Genomic DNA, 22,935 nt, shown 5'->3' with positions numbered 1-22,935 from the left:
GAAGATTATTTAAGTCTTAAAACTTTGTAAAACATAAATAACCTAGTATCCTATACCGGAAGCCCTTTGTAATATTCACTTTTTTCCTAATTTGAAAAGAAATAACTTATTTATATATCAAACATTAGAGCTGAGTGTAAACATGGATGTCAACCACCCTTTTAGTTTCATAAATTTGCTTTTAGCTTCCATCAACAGGCAGATTTCCCTACCTACCATGATCCCAAAGGAGATAAAATATCCTTCTTTAAAAAAATTGTTACAAATATTTATTAAAAAGTGCAATTCAAAAGTTAGCTGGGCAAGCAAGTCATTGTAAATCACAAAAAATGGGGGGGAAAAAACCAAAACCCCAAAACAAAACCACAAGAAATACGAACAAAACACGGGGGAAGAAAGGTTAAAAAAAAAAGTTAATGCGTGGAGGAATGCACCCAAAAAGACAAGGAAATGAGAAGTCAAAGCTAGAACTCTATCCAGGTGTTGTTGTTCTTTCCAAGTGCAAGAGAAGATGCTGAGGAGAGACTAGCAGCCTCCACTGCTGAGTTCTGGCTCTGGGTCCGAATGCTACTTTAGTATCAGATTATTCATCAGGGAAGTTATAAAAATATCCTATACACATGTATACATCTGAGGCATTTAAAAAGTCATCAAAGCTTGAAGTTTAGTGTTTCAGCAGTTTCAGCTACTTATGCTCAATTAAAGCAACTATCATTTAAATTTGGATTGGCTCAGTTATTTGAATAGATGATAAAATCAAGTTGTCACCTTAGGGAGGAAGAACCAAGTTCACCTACCCATCCTCGCCATTACACGCAGGGTAAGAGAAGTCTGGTCCAGAACTAGCCTTTTTTTGGTCATTACTGTTTCTGAGTAGATGTAATAAATGTGCTATCCATTCCCAACCCCATCCCCCCAAAGTAGAGTGCCATAGGAATAAAATAACTATCAATGAGGATAACCCAGTATCCTAATTCATTCAAGTGTGCTGCTGAGCTATTTAGCAACAACATATGTAGGAGTCACCCTAAAAATGCTATTTGCACCTTGAGGAGGAAGCACTGGTATAGCAACATGAAGTTGGCAAGGTTCAGGCTCTGACCTCTGGCGACATCATCAGCCTTTCCCTAAGGTGTGCCAGTGCAGGGTCCTGCTGCTTTTTTTAACTGCTCCCGTCAATTAAAGCCACCCAAACCCCAAGGTGTTCCATTACTTTCCATTAGTTATCCTACCACAAAGAAATGCACCTGCAAAGGCAATTTTATATCATCATTTATCCCTGAAAAATGAAACACTGTATTTTCTGTCACAAACTGTTTCTGAGCCTCTGTCCTCAATAATAATCAGCTCTCAGGGGCTTAGAAATGCTACAGCAATGGGAAACGAAACATACCCAGAAGCTCACATTCCCGACAGGTTTCTTTTGATGGGACAGCAGTGCACTGTCTGAGCAGGGGAAGGGTCTGAGCAGAAGAAAAGAGCTGCCAAGAATGCATGGAATGAGCAACAGCAAACACTAGTGGAATCTGCTAATTTTTCTGGATTATTCAGAGTCCTTCCTCAGGGAACAAGGTCCACGGAGGCAAAGCAGTGGCCAGTTGTCCTCAGAACAGGACAGGCAGCACAGGGCATTTGTCGTCCAGCCGGCACCGGGAGTGCAGTCGTATTTCTCTTCCCACTGGCCCTTCCAGCGCTGGGATGGAGGAGCTGTCTCAATTGTGGGGTCACACAGAGAAAAGTCAGTGCAGCGATATGTTTCCAGGAGAGGAATGTGAGTAGACAGCAACGGCGCATGTGCTCGCTTCTCCTCCTCCCCTTGGTTCACGTGCAGGAGGAACTTGCACCCTCAGGCCACACCATCACAGCACTAAGAAGAGGATCAGCACGATCAACAGGACCACAAAGAGGATGGCTATGGCACACCACTGGCGCCGATCTGGAAGGCAGGACACGAGGATTAGCTCTCTCAGGGATTCCACTTTCCCCAGGATACAGTTACATGGAATTTAAGACAATACCTCTGAAGCAGAAAAGGGACAGAACGTGCAAATGATGGGGGCAGAGAGGATCTTGAACCTGCCCAGGTGGCTGCTACTCTACTGCTGCTCTGCACTTCACGTGCATTCACAGCTTTGCCAGTGCCCTGGAAATGTGCCTTGTGGTAAGTACGTGCTTTGTGTCTCAGGCCTTTAATTAAAATATGTGGATCTTTGCTTTCTACTGGTGATTAGCTTATCCCTGAAAAAGTTGTTGGCGTTGGTATTATAGATCAAAGTCTGTCTGCTTTAATCTCCCACCAAAGTCAAGTCATTTAATTCAACAATCATCACGTTTTTCCTCAAAGAGCACAATGGGAGGAGGGAAAGTTTGAGATGAAAGCTACTGCTGGTCACTTCAGGAATAAATAGCTGAAAAAGCAAGCTCCAGTGAGAGAGCATGATTAATTTCACACCACACCTAGTCAAACAAGAAGATTACTTAACCAGTAACTGTGTTAATTTATACAGCTTACCTGTAAATGAAAGCTGAATGTCTTTTCTGAAACTTTCTACCCTAAAAACAATTTAGAACAGGCAAAAAGTGGCTAGAGTCCATCCAAATGGTTGAGAGCAGGGAGAGGCTGTGGGATAGAAAGACCCAGAAAGGCCCCAGGAAGAACCGTGCTCCAGCTCACAATCTTGTAGTCCTATAACTCTACAACGGCTGCCTCGCAGGGCTGTTGTGAGAATAAAACAACAAGAACACCATCATACACACACTGTGCAGTGCCCAAGCTTGATGCATGGAGGATGTTGTCAACATCAGGATGCTTCCTTAATTTGGGGAGATGCAGAAAGACCAAGCAGTCTTTCCATAGATGAGTCCTGGCACATTCCACAAAAGGCCAGACTAATAAAAGAATTCACTAGCCTATGAAAATGCAGTTCTCAACTACTAGGAATGAGTTCCATTTAAGTAGAAATATAAAGATATACTGATTCATTAAAGTTCATTTGAAAGCTATTGAGAATCACATTCTAAAAAGATTTGATTCTAGAAAAATAGATTGCAAAACTCTCCACTAAGTAAAGCAAGTATGTCCTAAATGTTGATCAGCTTGGTCTACCTCAGACATGCCAGAAACTCATTTGATAATGAATAATTGGTTAGGACAAAGACCCCAAGTCTATTCATTCCTCTTCTGAAGTAGGACTATTCCGAAGGGCTTGGGGAGGCAGAGTTGGCCTACTAAACACTTTTAACCTGTTTGATAATTACTTCAATGGTCAATAAAACTTAGAATATCCAGCATTTTTAAAATCTATTTAAAAATGTTAGAGCTCCAATTTCTGGCATGTAAAGAGCTTAGAAGTCGCCACTCTGTTCTAACAACAGGTAAAAAGCTGAACAAACTGAAAAAGCAACCCTTCTTAGATCCATCAGAGAAGTGAGGTCACAGGAGAAATTGCTACCCCTAAAGTTGGAGATACCTACAGGCAAACACAGAGAACCACAACTTACCAGAGCAGAAACCCAGGGAACCAGCGCCATGGCAGGGAAACCCCACTACAATTGATGAGCCACTGAAGGCTCAGTGTAGACAAGTCTGAGATTAAAAAAAACTCCAGGGGGACCTAGTCAAAAGGGGCCCCTCACATTTTGGTGAGTTTTACCTCCAGGAACTCGACCAGGAGACAAATCCCCTCATGCTTCCAGCAGGTGGAGGGGGAAAAAACATTGTGAAATATGCCAGAACACTCTGTTGCTCTTGAAGAAGTCCACCCTCAGGAGAAACTTATCTAACCTGCTGGAGTCTTTATCGGGGCCTAACTGACCTGGCGGAAGGGAAATAAATACCGACACTCTAACCACCCTGTTCCACCTAAGGGTGGAGACACTGGGCGGCACTGGTGAGGTTCACAGTCCAGGGCACAGGCTCACCAAAAGGCGGAGACCCAGTCATGAGACTGCTGCATGCCCCCAGCTCACTTCACCACCACATTACTAAAGGTCTGTTTACCACAGTTCCTTTTACCCAGTATAGCACGTTTACCTTTCGATGAAAAACTAAAAGGCAAAAAACAACAGTATGAAGAGACTGAACAAACATCAGAACCAGAGAAGTGGCAGGAATGTTGAAATTATCAGATGAGCAATTTTTTTTAAAAACTATGATTAATATGCTGCGGGCTTTAATGGAAAAAGTAGACAAGATGCAAGAACACATGGATAATGTAAGCAGAAAGATGGAAATTCTAGGAAAGAATCAAAAAGAAATGCTACTGAGATCAAAAACACTATAACAAGAATGAAGAATGCCTTTGATGGGCTCATTAGTACATTGGACATGGCTGAGGAAAGAGTCTCTGAACTTTAGGATGTATGAATAGAACCACCAAAACTGGAAAGCAAAGAGAAAAAAAGACACCTCCCCCCACTTGATGGCCAAAAAAAAAAAAAAAAGGTACAGAGTATCCAAGAACTGTGGTATAAGACTTACTATAACATTAATCAAGACAGTGTGGAATTAATGGCATAGACAAATAGATCAATGTAACAGACAGCCCAGAAATAAGCCCACATAAATACAGTCAACTGATCTTTGACAAAGCAGCAAAGGCAATACAACAAAGACAGTCTTTTCAGCAAAATGGTGTTGAAACAACTGCATGTTTTTGCATGTGTTGCACCCGCATGCAAAAAAAAAGAATCTAGACATAGATCTTACACCCTTCACAAAAATTCACTCAACATAGATCATAGAACTAAATGTAAAATGTAAATGTAAAATGTAAAAACTATAAAACTTCTAGAAGATAACAGGAGAAAAAACCTAGATGACCTTGGGTATGGCAATGACTTTTTAGATACAACACCAACGACACTACATATGAAAGAAATAATTAAAATTGGGACTTCATTAAAATTTGAAACTTCTGCTAAAGATAAGCCACAGACTGGGATAAAATATTTGCAAAAGACACATGTAATAAAGGACTGTTATCCAGAATATACAAAAGAACTCCTAAAATTCACCAATAAGAAAACAACCCAATTAAAAAATGGGCAAAAGACCTGAACAGACATCTCAAAAAGAGACATAGCCAGTAAGCGTACGAAAAGATGTCAAACATCAGATGTCATTAGGGAAATACAAATGAAAACAATGAGATATACTACACATCTATTTAGAATGGCACAAACCCCAAACAGTGACAACATCAAATGCTGACAATGATGTGGAGCAACAGGACATGTTGGAAATGCAGAATGGTATAGCCACTCTGGAAGATGGTTTGGCAGTTCCCTACAAAACTAAACATACTCTTACCATTGCCATCCAGCAACTGCACTCCTTATTACTTACCCAAACAAACTAAAAACTTATGTCCACATAAAAATCTGCACATGGATGTTTACAGTAGCTTTATTCATAATTGCCAAAACTTAGAAGCAACTAGGATGTGCTTTAGTAGGTGAATGGATAAACTATGGTACATCCAGACAATGGAATATTCAGTGCTAACAGAGAAATGAGCTATCAAGCCATGAAAAAGCATAGAGGAAACTTAGACATTACTGAGAGAAGCCAATCTGAGAAGGCTCCGTACTATACAATCTCAACTATATGTACGGCTGAAAAGGCAAAATTATGGAGACAGTAAAAGGATGAGTGGTTGCCAGGGGCTTACAGGGAGGGAGGGCTGAATAGGAGCACAGAGGATTTTTAGGGCAGTGAAACTATTCCGTAGCATACTATAATTGTGGATACATGTTATAATATTATACATTTATCAAAACTCACAGAATGTATAGCACCAAGGTGAACCCTTATTGCATGTACCCTGAAAATATGTACATGTATTATTAATCAATAAAAAGAGTGAACCCTAATATAAACTATGGACTTTGAGGATGGTTAACGATGTGTCGGTGTAGGTTCACTGACTATAACACTGTGATGTGGGATGTGGTAACGGAGGAGGTTGTTATGTGTTGGGGGAGAGGGGGGTATATGGGAACTCTCTGTATTTACTACTCAATTCTTCTGTGAACTTAAAACTGTTCTAAAAAGTAAAGTTTAATAATTAAAAAAGAAAGAAAAAATGCTTACAATAACTTAAAACTACTCTCATTAGAATGATTAGCTGATGCTCTTCCAGGACAAAAACAGAGAAGTAACTGCTTCCTTCCCCACTGCCTCCTCCCTCAACCTCACACCCACTCCTGTGTGGATGCCCTCTCCCCAAGCATCTCACCATTCTTGGTATGCCAGATTCCCAATACTGAACCAGATTTCTACTTTTTGGCTTCTCATCAGCCTCTACCCAAGACTCCTATCACTTTCAACCACTCTCTTCTGCAACTGCCTTAAATAGGGGTTTTTACCAAGGAGAGACATACATTACACAAGCTGGCACAACCTAAGAATGCTCCTTTAAAGCCATTTCCTTTGAAGTGGTAAGTTGCTTCTTAGAAGCACAAACTGGGTAACTCCAGGGAGCTGTTACTCTAGCAGACTTCTCCCCAGCACTTCTCCAAAAGGGTTCCCACATAGAATGAAGAGGTACTGACCAGAGGGGCTTCTGTGTCCTCCACTGAAAAGTTTGAAGCAGCTCTGCAAGCTCAGGACTTGCCTCAAAAAGTCAGAGGGGAACAAAGGGAACTCCAATAGTAGTTTTTTTTCTCTCTAAATATTTTCTTATCCTAAAGAGAAAAGATGAATCGAATGCTGGAAAGTAAGGGGGAAAGAAACTTTGTATTTACTCAAAAAAAGTATACTTCTCTGGGAAGGAAAATAATGCAATTAATGTCTCTCTCTGGTCATTCAAAAATGTAAATGAGTCTTAGCTGGATTCTGCCCATGAAGCAGCCAGCCAAGTGAAGAGGCAGATGTTCTGCCTTTCGAGACCTGTGGAACCTGTGTGTTTTTTTACTACTTAAACTTTGGTGTGCCTTGATACACTTCCTTTTTTATATACAGGTTTGATTGAAAAGCAGTGAACTTTTGCAAAATGTACAGAGAAGAACACAGACAAATTACAAATTGCCTGGTCATCAAATTGAAGCAGATACCACCAAGCAGGAGGAGGTCCTTAGCAGTATTTCTTTTGGTAGCAAGTAAAGATTAAAATGAAAACACAGTCAACCTGTCAAAAATGAAGTGCCATTCAGGCTAACTGCTCTGTTTCCTGACTCTTTTTCTTATATAAATATAACCAAAGTTCATACTTTGCTTTCCAAACTTTCCTTTTGGGAGAAAGTAGAATAAAGCATAAGCAAGCCTCAGTGCTATTTATATACACACTGAGCTGCTTATCACAATGCAAGTACTTTTCTAAATTATTCATACCCAGAATGCTGAGAAACAAAGACACAGTACATCTTTGTTCGCTTGCTCTTCCCCAAACAAAACTGGTGCTGAAGTAGCTACTTGACTTTGCGACTACTACATATAAGACAGAGAGGCCTGGTGTTTAAGTTGGTTATATAATACTTCATTAAAGCCCCCCCCCTTTTTCTTAAAGTAGAGGGGTGGGGTGGAAGCGCATAGAACAGAGGGAATCAGAAAGAAGCCTGCAAACCTTTCTCTGAGTGTGTGATAGATGAACTAAGCTGGTGCCTGCTTCCTATCTATGCACAGCTTCAGGCAATGAAGAGCCTGCTAGAAGCACAAAGATAATTGCCCCTGGAGAGAAAGAAGAAAATAACTCTAGCTATGAGCTTCCCTTTGTTTTGTATATAATTGGGCCTTTTCCCCTTGGGGCCATCTGTTGCCTTACAATTCTTAAAAAACATTTACTAAGTACTAATATATGGTAGACACTGTTGAATACTTTAACATTATAATTATTTCATTTAATCCTCACAATGACCTGGAGAGATAGGAATCAACCTAGTTTGTTTTTTTTTTTTTTTTTTTTTTTGAGACAGAGTCTCACTCTGTTGCCTGGGCTAGAGTGCCGTGGCGTCATCCTAGCTCACAGCAACCTCAAACTCCTGGGCTCAAGCAATCCTCCTGCCTCAGCCTCCCAAGTAGCTGGGACTAGAGGCATGCGCCACCATGCCTGGCTAATTTTTTCTATTATTTTTAGTTATCCAATTAATTTCTTTCTATTTTTAGTAGAGACGGGGTCTCACTCTTGCTCAGGCTGGTCTCGAACTCCTGAGCTCAAACAATCCGCCTGCCTCGGCCTCCCAGAGAGCTAGGATTACAGGCGTGAGCCACCCCGCCCAGCCTCAACCTAGTTTTATAGATAAGAAACTTAGTCCCAGAGAACCATAATGTAACTTGACTATGAGTTAAGCTTCTGAAAAGTAAGCACACATAAGTATTTAAATCGTGTCTTAAAAGACTAATCTATTATTAGGCCTTATAACATGTACTTGACAATAAGAAACCAATAAAAGAATGATGTGTCAAGAAACAGGAAAGTTCTAATGTGGGAGATGGTTTACTGTCTCAGAGAATATTCAAATTACCTCGAAGAATATCTCAGTTTCTCCTTCCACCAAGCCACCCCCACTACATAAAGAAGAGATATTGGATTTTCTTTGATTTTAAAAATATTATTTTCCATGTAATAGGCGAGGTGGGTTGTAGTAATCAAACAATCAAACAACCCCTTAAAAAGTGGGCAAAAGAAATGAACAGAAATTTTTCAAAAGAAGACAGACTTACGGCCAAGAAACACATGAAAAAATGCTCAACATCTCTACTCATCAGGGAAATGCAAATCAAAACCACAATGAGATATCACTTAACTCCAGTGAGAAATACTTTTACATTTTTACAAAACAACAAATGTTGGCCTGGATGGTGAGAGATAGGAACACTCACACACTGCTGGTGGGACTGCAAACTAGTACAACCTCTATGGAAAGTAGTATGGAGATACCTCAGAGAACTAAAAGGAGAACTACCATTTGATCCAGCAATCCAACTACTGGGTATCTACTCAAAGGAAAAAAAGACATTCTATAAAAAAGACATCTGTACTCCAATGTTTGTAGCAGCACAATTGACAACTGCAAGGAAGTGGAAACAAGCCAAGTGCTCATCAATCCATGAGTGGATTAATAAAATCTGGTATATGTATACCATGGAGTACTATTCAGCCGTTAAAAAAAATGGTGAACCACCTATTGTATTATCTTGGATGGAGCTGGAGCCCATTCTTCTAAGTATGAAGTATCATGAGAATAGAAAAACAAACACCAAATGCACTCACCACTAAATTGGTACTAATCAATCAACACCAGTGTACACATATGTGAAGTAAGATTTATAGGGTGTAGGGGCAGGTGGGAGGGGGGAGGAAGATATGGGTAAATTCACATCTAATGGAGGCGGTGCACGCTGCCTGGGGAATGGGCATGCTTGTAGCTCTGACTCGGGCAGTGCAAAGACAATTTATGTAACCAAAGTGTTTGTACCCCCATAATACTCTGAAATTAAAAATAAACAAATAAATAAAAATGATTTTGCTTAAAAAAGAGTCATTGGAACATATCTTATGTAGTAACTGATTTGAAAATTGTTACTTTCTCATCCCCATCCTTGTGTAGATTTGCTGGAAATATATATATATATATATATTTTTGAGACAGAGTCTCGTTTTGTTGGACTAGACTAGACTGCCATGGCATCAGCCTAGCTCACAGCAACCTCAAACTGCTGGGCTCAAGCAATCCTCCTGCCTCAGCCTCCCAAGTAGCTGGGACTACAGGCGTGCATGCGCCACCATACCTGGTTAATTTTTTTTTTCTTTTTTCTATTTTTAGTTGCCTGGCTAATTTTTTCTATTTTTAGTAGAGACAGGGTCTCATTCTAGCTCAGGCTGGTCTTGAACACCTGACCCCAAGTGATCCTCCCGCCTTGGTCTCCCAGAGTGCTAGGATTACAGGCATGAGCGACCATGCCCGGCCCAATCTGCTAGATATATTTCATTATGGATTTAAAAATAACAATTTAAATTAGATCTACAAGGCTATCATATTCTGAAGTACTAGGTGTTTTAATTACTCTCTTAAATAAGTTTCCTATTCTGACAAGGAAGTAAATAATAAAAAAAAGGCTTTTGTAATTGCAAAGAAAGTTGCTCCACTGGGGGAAAACTACCAAATACAGTGGGGGAAGCACAAATATCTTTTCCCAAGTCAAGGCTACAAGCAGAAGGCCCATACACCTGAGTTTTCCATGCTCTGATGCTAAAGCACCACAGAAAAACATGCCACAGGAAAGGGATCCGCATGGGCACAGCTGTGAGAGAACCCCACCGCCGACACAGTGCCCAGAACTAAGTACAAATTCTTAAGCTTCAAACACCATACATACCACTGGTCATGTGAGACACTTTTGCAAGTTTCTTCATCACATTGTCCAGTCGAGACTGAGTACTCTCCAACTCATGAGAGAAATCATCCAACATACTAGAGAGAGAAGCAGACACAGAAGGTAGCTGGTTAAGTGCAAAGACTTGGCGATGCATTGGCCATGAATTAATAGGATCTAAGCTTCTGTTTTAGCAAATATAAAATAGGCAACATTGGGATTCAGAACCCCAATCTATTATCCAAAATCCCTGGGATAAGATATGATTTTGGATTTTTTGGTTTTGGAATTCTAGGGATTTTACATTTTTCTATACTAAGTCTTCAAAGTCCAGAGTGCACTTCACACTTGCAGCACATTTCAATTCCAGCTGGCCACATTTCACTGACTCAATAGCCACGTGTGGCTAGTGGCTATTATACTGGACAGCACAGGTCCAAGACTCATGTTTTTCCTTTTTAATTTTTATTTTTATCAGAGTTATACACATACCCAGTTTAAAGAGACAAATAGTCCTACAAGGCTTTTTACGAAAAGCCACAGTTGTTCGCTGTTTCCTTGAAGGGCAAGGGCTTCCAACTCCTCATGCTATCGTCTTGGTACTTTCTACATTTTTGGAAGCAATGCGCTTGTGCCTCAGGACTAGCTCAGCACTACGAAAAGAGTAGGATTTAGCTGGTCCCACTTTATTCCTCACCTCTGCATCCTTCCCACTTCCCTTCCTCTTTCCCTCTGACATAACTGTGCCATAATTGGATTAGATCATTATTATTTACATTACTGTGACTGAATAAATGCTATTCACAGCAGAGGAGTTTTGCGGTGTGCATCACATTGCTTCTTGGTTTTCCCTTCTGGCAGCTTAGGATTCAGCTTTTTTTGGTCTGTTGAGTCTGTAACCAGTGATCTAACCATTTTCCAGGATCTAAAATGTTACAGCTATTCTTTATTATTCCATGCCCTATGTCCCCATAGGTTTTATGCCTTTTTAAAAAAAAAACAAAAACAAAAACAAAAAAACCCTTTATTATTGTTCTTGTGGGCTTTGGAGAGGGAGCAGAGATACAGGTGTATTCAATTCACCATCACTAACTGGAAGTTTTCAGACTCTGTTATCGACTACCCATGAGGCTGCCTCATCAACAGAGAGGCTCAGGCTACTAGTCCCTTCCCACCCCAAACTGAAACTAAACTGGGTTCTGACCCATTTTAGATCGAAATTAGGCATGTGTGCCTAGATTCCTGCTATTCCAGCTTCCTGCTTGGCTCCATTCCAGTATATCATCTAAATCAGACAGATGGGCCTTTCTAACACCTGATCATGCCATCACTCCTAACAGTCACCCATCATGCTTTACCAGTGTCCCACCATGCTCAGAAAAAAAAGTCCTACCTCCTTACCATGCTGATAAGGCCTGCCCTGGTCTGCTCTATGCCTCTAGACGCATGGAACCTCTCCGCTCCAAGCACTTTCACAGGTGCACATTCTTCCTCCCGGCACACCTCCCCCCCACCTGTCCCCACCCCGACTCCCACCTCACCTGGCTACTGTCTACATATCCTTCAGGTTTCAGTTAAACTCCTCTTTCTCTGAGACCCTAGACTAAGTTAGGGCTCTCCAGGCAGCATGCACTTGCCCAGTCGCAATGGCCCTCCCACTTCACTGCCACAACTTGATGACCTGCTGCCATTTATATAACATCGGTTCCACCCAGTAACTGGGGAACTCTCCGAATGGCAGAGACAGTGTCTATTCTGTTTGCTCCTATATCCCCAGGGTCTCCCAGAGGGCCTGGTGTAGAACAGGTGCCCAATAATAATTTATAATGAATGAATGTATAACAATAAACATAAGGCTGACACAGGAAAGTTTCTGAAATATGATGAATCAATCATCTTATTTTTCTTCAGAAAAATATTTGTAAAATGGTAAAGGTATTGTATGGCAGTGTTTAAGAATGCTGTTTTTGCTATCATAGTTCAGAGTGCAGAAGAGACTGTTCTTAAGGAAAAATAAACAAACCCAAGTTATGTTTTCTTGTTTTTATTTGTTTCTTGAGGGAAGATTTTTTTTGTTAATGGGAGTTTTTACATATGTGTGTGTGTGTGTGTGTGTGTGTGTGTATTTAACAACGTTACAATTTAAGATGCAAAGCAAAAAGTTTTGTTCAATGTAGCGGCAGAGTCATAGGATGATAAAGTCAAATTAGCTTATGTCCTGTTCTCTTTGGAACGAAAATCTCCAGAGGTTACAGAGCCTTCTCGGGTTCACATTCTTATTCATGACTATATTTCAAGTACCTGCTCAGAAGAATTTTTATCTGTCAAAGCATTTAAAAATAATAACTTTACCTAAATCCTACTGTAAATTTTATTAAATAGATTTGTTTCTTTGGGGGAGGCTATGGTAAAACAGAATAAAAATGCAGTTATAAGCAAAACAGCTTTGGTTTACCAGCCATGTAACTGCCAGGACTTTCAGCGGTCTCATAGGATGGCTTTTCCCCTCAATTTCACTGTGGCGAGAGGGGCATCTCAATACTCACACTGCCTGCTCCTCCAGCTCCCCTCCGATGCGCTGGGACATGTTCTTCAGCACCCCGATGCTGCCAGAGACCAGCTCCAACTGCTCATCCTGCTGTTCCACGATCAACTGGTGCCAGAGAAATGGGAAATAAGCAATTAAAATCCATCTTACCTGGTTCCAAGCCTAGCACTCTAGCAGCTGCTAGTTTCTTTGCCAACTTGGGACAATTCACATTCAGAAGCAAAGCCCAGAAATCAAAGGACCAGACCGTCGCCTCTGAGAGAACACACTGCTCAAAAGGCTGGATTGTCAAGCCACTGATATCTCCTGCTGATCCAACTTGTGAACAGTCAGCGGGGCTTGAAACCATCAGGAGAGATTTACTCTGGTTGGCTGAAGTCCAGTAAGGGAACAGACAATGGCCGAAAGCACATGTACAGATGACCACTGAGACATGGGGGATGTCTGAGAGGAGGATGCCTACTGCCAAGATCAAGGTCTCAATTCACACCAGACTGCCACAGCTTAAATGCAAGAGAGTCTGGCAAATCTCTGGATGTGGGAAAACTATGCACACAGTCTCTCCCTCCCTCCTCAAGGACAAACCAGAGGAGGCCCTGTGGCAGTATGTTACCTCAAGGACAACTACTCACTGACAAATATTTACTTTTAATTAGGTTGCATCCTCCTTACTTTTTACAGAAAAAAGTTGCTTGGTTTAACAGCAATTTAAGTAGGCAGCTGGTTAAGCAGACATGCCAATGAAAGAAGAACAAAAGAACACACAACCTACATGTATACATAAACATGATATTTAAGAACCAACAGTTTCAATGCATTGATGATCCTCCAATCCCCAGCTACATCATCATTAGTTTCCTTTTAGTAATACAGCTACACATCAAAAACAACACAAACATAATCAACTTCACTTTCCTGCTATCCCATAACCTCCACCAAAGCAGTCATTTTTATATATAATGGAACCAATCAATAATTTTCAATGAAAAAACAAGAGATTATTTCTGAAAGTGCCTTTGCTGAAATGAACAAAAAACTGAGTACACAAACGGAGGCTGGGGAAGAGGTTTTATTTTCTTTTTGAAAAACCAACGGCCTTGTATGTCGGTTTTAGATATCCGGTCTGCTTTTCCTGAGAGACCTAATTGAGCTTGGTTGTCTTGAAGCAGTCATGCTCTGAGGATTTTAAAAACCTTTACACATGCAATTATTACATATTCAGTAACAGTCAACTGTAGGATGAGCTCTGTTTTAACCAGCTTATCATTAAGCAACAAGAGCCCATGGTTGGCATAGGAAGTACGGGAGGTTCCCTGCCTCCCACCACCCCGTCCTCAGCTGACTGGTTCTCGGGTACCTGTTGCTGTGCTTGCTGCTCCTCGATGAAATGGGAATTGGCTAACTGGAGCTCTCGATCCAGGCGCCCATATTTATCACTTGTTCCAGTGTTCCAGTTCTGGCTGCCGCTGTCTCCCAACAGTGCCTGTGTGAGCAGGATTTTGATAACCCGAGGCAGGAGAAACAAATATTTACTATTTCTGAACAAGTGATACATCGAAAATGATCTAAAGAGTTCTCACATTTCTCATAATCGATTTTTCCCCTGGGCCAGCCAGGTTTTTATGTAGTGGTGTAGGTTGGTGCCTGTGTGGCACAATTTAAGGAATGCCAGGAAGGGCCTTATCTGTCTTTAAGCTCTTCCAGTGGGCCTCACAAATGGGCTTTGTCCCGTTAAAATGCAAATAAATTTCTATGCTAAATCAACAAATACCCATTTGTATACTGCATTACAATTCAAAAAACATTCAGTCTCTTGTAGAAGAGCTCTTCCTAGCATTTGTGGAAGTTCACAAGAGACCCATAGGTACTAATTAAACTGATTCCAGAGATCTACAGTTCCTTCCCCCCCACTCCCTGCCCTAAAGTAAGACCCAGGGAAGTTCTGGCTTTTTGGGGAGAAAGGGTAGAGTTCCCTGGGATGATAAGAGGTAAGTCATAACCCCTCACACACAGAAGGCACAAGAACCATCAATGTCTGTCAAGTTTTACCCATGAATAAAACCCAATGCCCTTCCTAGATGATAACTGGGGGTTACCTCACCAAGCAGGTATGACCACAAGGAATGCCTGACCCTGACAACCTAAGCAAGTGCGGCCCTTAGTCTGAGTTCTCCACCAGGGCTCCCAGACACCAGGGTCAGGTTTCCCAAGTGTGAAGTCAAGAAAGTTTGTAGCCAGAAATGGGTAAGTATGAGTATGTCTTCCTTTAAGATGAGGAAGCCAGACAGGAATGTGAGTGTTCAACCTTAGCAACTGTTCTGACCAGATCCCCACAAGCCTTGGGTCAAAGTAATTGTTCACACCAGCCCTGCACCAAGAAGCAGAAGATGCTAGAAACTAAGATTCTTTTCCCTTGTAAAGCTACCCAATCTTCTTACCAGGTACTTTTTATCTCTAGCACTATTAAAAGCCTGATTGGTTACTTGGTTCTCCATCTGAAAGCTCTTCCAACAGCCCCAGGCCCTTCTTCCAGACACTGACTTCCCTCACCTGACTTTCAGAGGTAAATTCTGTCAAATGGCCAGACTTCAGGGACTAGGATCATCAGGGAAGCTCGGGATGCAGAGCACTAAGTTCTGAGGCAGTTACCAGAAGAGCTTCTAAGCAGCTCGGTTATTAAAAGTTCTTCTTAAGAGAGCTCCAGTGGCCCAGGGCTTCAGTCCAGTCGAGAGGCTGGGTGGTGGGTACCTCTGGTGTAAAGAAGACCCAAGGCTTTTTGTGGGTGGCTCTGCCCTGACCTCATCTTAAGGCTGTCGAAACTGAAAACATCCTGCTCCTTCTGATCCAAAGACTCTAAGGACCTCTATGAAGGACACTGGGGCCTACTGACAATTTTTTTCAAGTCAGAAAAAGGCTACAGTGCATGGTGAGGTTAAGGACAGAGAACTGGGGCATCATCAGGGCCTTGGATACTCCTGCGGTCCAAATCAAGGCTATTATTCTTACGTTTTCTACGGTCTACACTTAGGTGGAACAAGTCATGTAAGTTTTATTGTGAATTAGCTTAGAATTCATCAATCTGACCCCCAGGAGTCTGTAATAATGGGAAAGAGATGGAAAGACCCCCGCCCCCACCTCACACTGGAAGATGCACCTGTACGTGGGTGCCGCAATAGGAGGCATGTGGGAGGCAGGGAGCAGCAAAACACCTGGTACCTGCCCACTTGAATGCTTGGAGAACCCTGGCCCTGCTATTCCTTGAAAATCTGTGACTGAACAACATTTCACTCATGGCCTAAAACAAAATTCTAAGCCATATTTGGACAGGCACTGTATAAATACACATTTTATTTACATTAGCATAACTGTACTATTAGAGAATAAAACATTCAAATTAAGAGTAACAGAGGATAGGTGTTACCCACTTCACTGTCACCTAAGGCACTGTCACTCAACTTTCTACACACTCAAGTACAAATGAAAAGGGAACTCTGAACTAGTCAGATTGAGGCCACACACTAGCTTCTTTGAAGAGTTAGAGCCAGATGAACTGGACTAGCTAATGGCTTTTCCTAGCTGTACTGTTCAAAAAAAGAGCAAGGTGGATAGATAAGAAGGAAAAAAACATAAAACAATGACTTGAAACATTAAATGCAGGGGAAAAAACAGAAAAAATAAGGTAATATTTATAGAATCCTCCCATTCCTTAATCTCTTATACTACTTGTTTTCAAAATTAAGTGGCTCAACATTCACTGGTATAAAGGATTTATGTTATAAAGTACTGATTGCTAGTTAGTAAAAATAGTGAGCTGATTTCTTAAGATGCTACTAAATAGACTATTGGTAACCTTCTGGAATCTAAATAAAATGATGTTAAGATAAGTCATCTAAAGCAAATATTATCATTTTTCATAAAGTCTTTCTTACTCCTAAGCAAAATGGATATCCAGAGAATTTAAGAAAACTACTTTTGTCAAAAAAAAAATCATCTAACAGTTTAGCAACAGGCAAAAAATATTCTACCCCACCAAAAGAATCCAAATCAAATCCCAATTTAAATTCAAGTCTAATTTCTAGATGACCATTATTTTTTAAAAGGACTGTATTTTAACAATTAGAAAGGAGTTTCTATCATACACTGAAGTGTGTAATTTTTAAAAAAATACTTGAAACAGAGATTTAATTTAATACACGTTAAGGCTCCTCAAATGTCTTTCCAACAAATTTCAATTCTTAAATGTCTAGTGAGTTCTATGGGTAGGCAATGTAATAACTGCTAGAGATTTAAAAAAAAAAAAAAAAAAAAGACACAAATCCCTCCTCATTCTCAAGGAGCCTGGGGTCCAGCAGAGAAAAAGACAATAAGTAATTACAGCCTTTGGCAGAGAGCCTGGTACACAGAATGTGCTCAACAGGTGCAGAATAAACACATGAATAAAGTACTCTGTGGTAAGTTTATAACAAGGCTAAGCAGAAGGTGCTATGGGAGCCCAGAGGAGAGGACCAGAGGGGGAAGGAGAGGGAAAAGTTGATAGTAACGCTGGGGGAGGCTGCCTGGACTTTCACAAAAAGTCCCCCAGTGTCACTCCAGGGCCATGAAAAGGTCTTCTGCTTGGTTACTTGATCCATGGATGGTCAGCATTTTTAAATTCCAAATATCTAACCATGTATTTTTTTTTTATTGATACTTATATTCTGATGTTTTCTCACCTGTCTATTTTTTCTTTCAGCTAAGGCCTGTACAGATGAAGTTGACATCTGATCTTTCATGTCCTAATGAGACAGAAGACGGGATAACAAATGAAAAATATCCTTAAACAAAATCATGGTTAGTATTTCACACACCAGCAAAATACACATAATTTATTAATACTTTCTTTTGAACAAAAAAGACAGACTTCTTTGGCTTTTGTTTTCATTCAAAAATAAAGGCAATAAAAAGACATTCCCTTAAAAAGAGGTAACGTGGATGCTAAATTTAAATAGAAGAAAAGAGGAAGGGAACTAACATTTACTGGGTACCTATCATAGGCCAGACACAGTGCTAAACACCTACAGACAGTTATCACTCAATTTTTGCAACGACTCTGTGAAGGTAATTTTAATTCCATGTTAAAGTTGAGGAGATGTAGGTCCAGAGAGACTGTGACACTTTCTGAAAGTGACATAGCTAATAAATGAGGTACAAACATAAAAGTATGTGCTCAAGGGCTAGCATCCTTTTATAAAACATTTATGTCAGCTGGGCATGGTGGCTGATGGCTGTAATCCTAGCACTCTGAGAGGCCAAGGCAGGAGGATCGCTTGAGCTCAAGAATTCAAACCAGCCTGAGCAAGAGCGAAATCCTGTCTCTACAAAAAATAAGAAAAATTAGCCAGGCGTGGTGGCATGCGCCTGTGGTCCCAGCTACTCTCGGGAGGCTGAGGCACAAGAATTGCTTGAACCCAAGAGTTTGAGGTTGCCGTGAACTATGATGATACCACTCCATAACAGCTTGTGTGACAAGATTGAGACTGTCTCAAACAAAACAAAAACAAACATATGTAAAAAACTATACACTTTAGTACAAAGTATATTTACCATTAATACTTTCAAGTACTGGTACAACAGGTCACTCATTTCTGAGCTGGATTCACGCCAAGTATAAACCATTTCTAATACCACAATTTCTAGAGTGATATATAAAATCATTTTGTATGGAAAGAAAAATGAATAGATTCATTACTTAATCTAAAGCAAAACACTTTATTGAATATGAACAATTTTATCATATTTAACCATAATCCAATATACTATAAAATGATTTGAACTAAGTACATGATGACTACAATACAATTTTCTAAAACAACAACAAAAAAAGATGTCAAAATACTGTATAATTTTCTGTTGGCAAGTAGACAATTTTATACATGTACATGTTAAGGTATGAGACTTTTAGAAACTTCTTCCAAGCCCCATGACAAGTAAACAGTAGATCAGACAGTGCCATAGCTTTTATAATTCCTGCTGTGGTAAGTCTGAATAATAACCACCTTGCTTCAACTTTCAAAGCACTCATTTACTCATTTAGCAAATATACACTGATGTCTAATATGTGTCAGGCATATAGCAGTGGAGGATATAAATTAGGCCCCTGCACGCGTGGAGCTCACATCATAGTGATTTACCTGAGTCATTCACCTGAGTCATGCAGTTCCCTCTAAGGTGATTATGTTAAGTGAAATAAGCCAGGTATAGAAAGACAAATATTGCACATTCTCACTCATATATGGGAGCTTAAAAAGTGGATTTCATAAAGGTGAGAACAGACAGGTGGCTACCTGAGGCTGGGAAGAGTGTTGGAGTGAGGTTGAACATAAGTTGATTAAAGTGTACAAAAATACAGTTAGAAGAAAATAAGACCCAGTGTTCAACAGATCAGTAGGGTGACTATAGTTAACAATAGATTGCATGTTTCAAAATAGAAGAAAATAATTTAAATATTCCCAGCATAAAGAGAAATGTTTCAGGTGATGGATATCCCAATTACCTTGATTTGATCATTACACATTGTACACATGTATCAAAATATCACATGAATCCTGAAAGTAGGTACATCTATTAAGTATCAATAAAAAATAAATTTTGAAAATATGAAAAAAAAATTTTTAGAAAATGCAGCTCCAGCGGCGTGCAACAGCTCATTCTATGATCTCAGCGCTTTGGGAGGCCAAGTAGTAGATCATTTGAGGCCAGGAGTTAAAGACCAGCCTGGGCAACACAGCGAGACCCTGTCTCAACAAAAAATACAAAAATTAGCCAGGCATGGTGGGACACACCTGTAGTCCCAGCTACTTAGAAGGCTGAGGCAGGAGGATCACCTGAGCCCAGGAATGTGAAGTTATAGTGAGCTACAATGAGCTACAATCATGCCATTGCACTCCATGTGACAAAGGGAGACCCTGTCTCAAAAAAAGCGCAGTTCCCTAGGCTCCATCCAGACCTACTAAGTCAGACTCTTGATGGTGCATATTAACAAATCCCCCTGAGTCTTACAACCGAAATTTGAGGAGTTCTGGTCTACACAAATTCTAGAAGCCTCAGAAAGAGAGACTGGCCATGGTCTACACCAATTCTAGAAGCCTCAGAAAGAGAGACTGGCCATGGTCTACACCAATTCTAGAAGTCTCAGAAAGAGGGACTGGCCATTATGCTAATCCTGGACTGCAGGATTCCTTTCCTGATTACCAGTTAAAGATGACATTCTGATTCAATCAAACAATCCCATTTATTTAATATAAACTAAAAACCATGCAGACCAACATCTGAAATGTTCACTAGGGGGATAATACACGCTTTTAAAAATACACTCAATGCATTTTATAATAGTATCAACACATTACTTGCATAATAAAAATATCAACACAAATATGTGAGAAAAGTGACTTGTCAGCCTGTGAACATTCTATGTAGAATGTGTCTTTGCTGCCAGCAGTCAGGGCAGCAAGGGCTGGAGGTGTGACTGCAACAGAGCACAGGCAGGCTTCCGGGGGTGCTCTAACGCTCTGCGATGCTCTTGGATGCTGCTCAGACGGCTGTGCTCAGTTTATAAATTCATTAAGCTGAATACTTAGGGGACGTGTACTTTTCTGTATTGTTATATTTTGATAAAAGTGTTAAAAAAGTAAATACTATTGCTCCCAAACAATGGATGGATAGTAAACTGGACCAGCCCTTTGAAAATAAATTTGTCATTCTGCATTAAGAGTCTCAAATTATTCACTGCCTTGACCCATTAATTCCACTAAAAGGAATTTATTTTAAGGAATAATATAAAATATGCACCAAAAAAGACAAAGATGTACACTGCAGTATTATTTATAATATGAAAGAAAAGTAGAAATAAGTAGCATGTCCACATAAGGGAACAGAAACTTACAGTAAATCCACACAATGCAGTATTAACATACGAGGCATTATTATGTTCCTAAGCATTGTGCTTATGAAGAGAGTTCAATGAACAAATGATCAATTAAAAAAAGCCACAAATGATCAAACGTGAATAGATGTACCAACCCATTAACAATCAAAGAAGTGCAGCTAAGAGACAGTTTTCCCAATTATACCAGAAGAAATGAAAAAGATTGATAATATCATACTTAGTGTTGGTGAGGGTGTTAAGAAATACAGAATCTGATATATTCTATTAGAAATATAATCTTCTTGTAGCATATTTTGAAAATATATTTAAAATGTGTCTTCTCATTGAATTCTTTATTATTTAAACAAATATCTAGGTATGCTCACAAAGATGGTCACTGAAGGATGGTTTGCAATTACCAAAAATTAACAATAATCAAAATATTTATTAGTAAGTCAATGATTAAATAAACCCTAACAGAGATAGATTAGAGAGCAGGTTAAGAGCATGGTTTTTCATGTCAAATACCTAGGTTCAATACTTACTTACTTGCTTATCCATTCATTCATTTATTTATAGAAATGGGGTCTCGCTGTCACCCAGGCTGGAGTGCAGCAGTGTAATCTCACTGTAACCTCCAGCTCCTGGGCTCAAGCCATCCACCCAGCTCCCATCCTCCCACCATGAGTAGCTGGAGCTACAGGCATGTGCTACCATGCCCAGCTGATTTTTTCTTATTTTTTGTAGAGACAGGGTCCAGCTATGTTACCCAGGCCTCACTCCTGGGTTATGGCCTCACCCCTGGCTATATTATCCTGGCTTCACTCAATCCTGCCACCTAGGTCTCCCAAAGTGCTGGGATTACAGGCATGAGCCACCATGCTTAGCCTAGTTATGCTTTTTAATACCTGTGCAAAGTTGGGCAAATTACCCAACTTCTCTAAGTGTCTATTTCTTCTGTACATTTGGGATAATATCTTATAGGGTCATGGTGGGGATTAATAAAGACAATACATGATGCATGATTAGCAGTAGCCAACAATATCGTAAGTACTTAATAAACATTATCATACAAAATATTCAACTAATAAAAAGCATAATCTAAATCTGCTCCTGTAGCCACTAGCCAATGGCAGCTATTGAGCACTTGAAATGGGGTCAGTGCAAATGAGAAAGTGATTTTGTTTTCTTTATTTCAATTAACTGAAATTTAAATTCAGTTACTAGAAAACTTAAGAAAAAATGGGCTTATGAATCTACTTTTTCTACTGTCAGTTCTGTTAAAACTCTAAATACAGATCAAGTATTTCCAAAGAAAATTTCACATCCGAATTGAGATATGCTTTAAGTGTAGAATATATGCCAGATTTAAGAGATCTTATTATAAAAACTTAAAAAAATTTAACCTCATTCATATTTATTATTGATTACATGTTTAAATGATAATCTTTTCGATATAATGGCTTAGATAAAATATATTAAGTTTACTTGCTTCTTTTTACTTTTTAATGTGGTTACCTCTAGAAAAAGAAAAATAACATTAAGTGGCTGACATTATATTTGTATTCGACAGTGCTGCTCCACATAGATCTGTATCGATACAGGATTATGTCCACAATATACTTCTTCGTAAAAAAAAAAAAAAAAATGACAAAATATTATGACATGCTGGGAAAAATATACAAAACTGTTGACTGATTATTTCTAAAAAGTGGAATTAAGGAATGGAGGGGCATTTTCACCTTCCTTACACATCAAAATCACTTGCATTTTTAAAATAGTAAGCACAAATCATTTTTAATTTAAAAAACTAAAAATAAAAAATGCTACAATTTAATAACAGTATGATCACAACTATGTAAAAATACAACCGCCACACACTGGGAAGAAAACGAAAAAGAGAAAATACAACAAAGCTTTGCATTTATGTATTATTTTGAGTTTAGGTTTCTTTTTCTACTTTTTCCTCTTGAAAAACTTTTCAAATTTTCATTAAGAAACTTGCATTATTGTAATGAAATATATATTTAAAAGTTCTGGTTTTTTTTTTTTTTGAGACAGAGTCTCAATCTTTTCCCCGGGCTACAGTGAGTGCCGTGGTGTCAGCCTAGCTCACAGCAACCTCAAACTCCTGGGCTCAAGTGATCCTTCTGCCTCAGCCTCCCGAGT

The 22,935-nt window shown here is 39.7% G+C and overlaps 1 protein-coding gene across 1 annotated transcript in view; it reads right to left on the bottom strand.

Annotated features, from left to right (window-relative positions):
* Positions 1-555: 555 nt before the first annotated feature.
* Positions 556-22,935, bottom strand: part of STX6 (syntaxin 6) — a 44,747-nt gene continuing 22,367 nt past the window's right edge. Inside the window, exons 4-8 of the mRNA XM_012649679.1 lie at positions 17,576-17,638; positions 14,221-14,346; positions 12,862-12,968; positions 10,319-10,413; positions 556-1,936 (exon numbers count right to left, since the gene is read on the bottom strand). Coding sequence (XP_012505133.1) covers positions 1,860-1,936; positions 10,319-10,413; positions 12,862-12,968; positions 14,221-14,346; positions 17,576-17,638 — 468 coding nt within the window. The 3' untranslated portion in view covers positions 556-1,859. The remainder of the gene's footprint in view (positions 1,937-10,318; positions 10,414-12,861; positions 12,969-14,220; positions 14,347-17,575; positions 17,639-22,935) is intronic.

Source organism: Propithecus coquereli, unplaced genomic scaffold (genome assembly GCF_000956105.1).
Source record: "Propithecus coquereli isolate 6110/MARCELLA unplaced genomic scaffold, Pcoq_1.0 Scaffold300, whole genome shotgun sequence".
NCBI lineage: Eukaryota > Metazoa > Chordata > Mammalia > Primates > Indriidae > Propithecus > Propithecus coquereli.
This window is presented reverse-complemented; position numbering and strand designations above follow the sequence as displayed.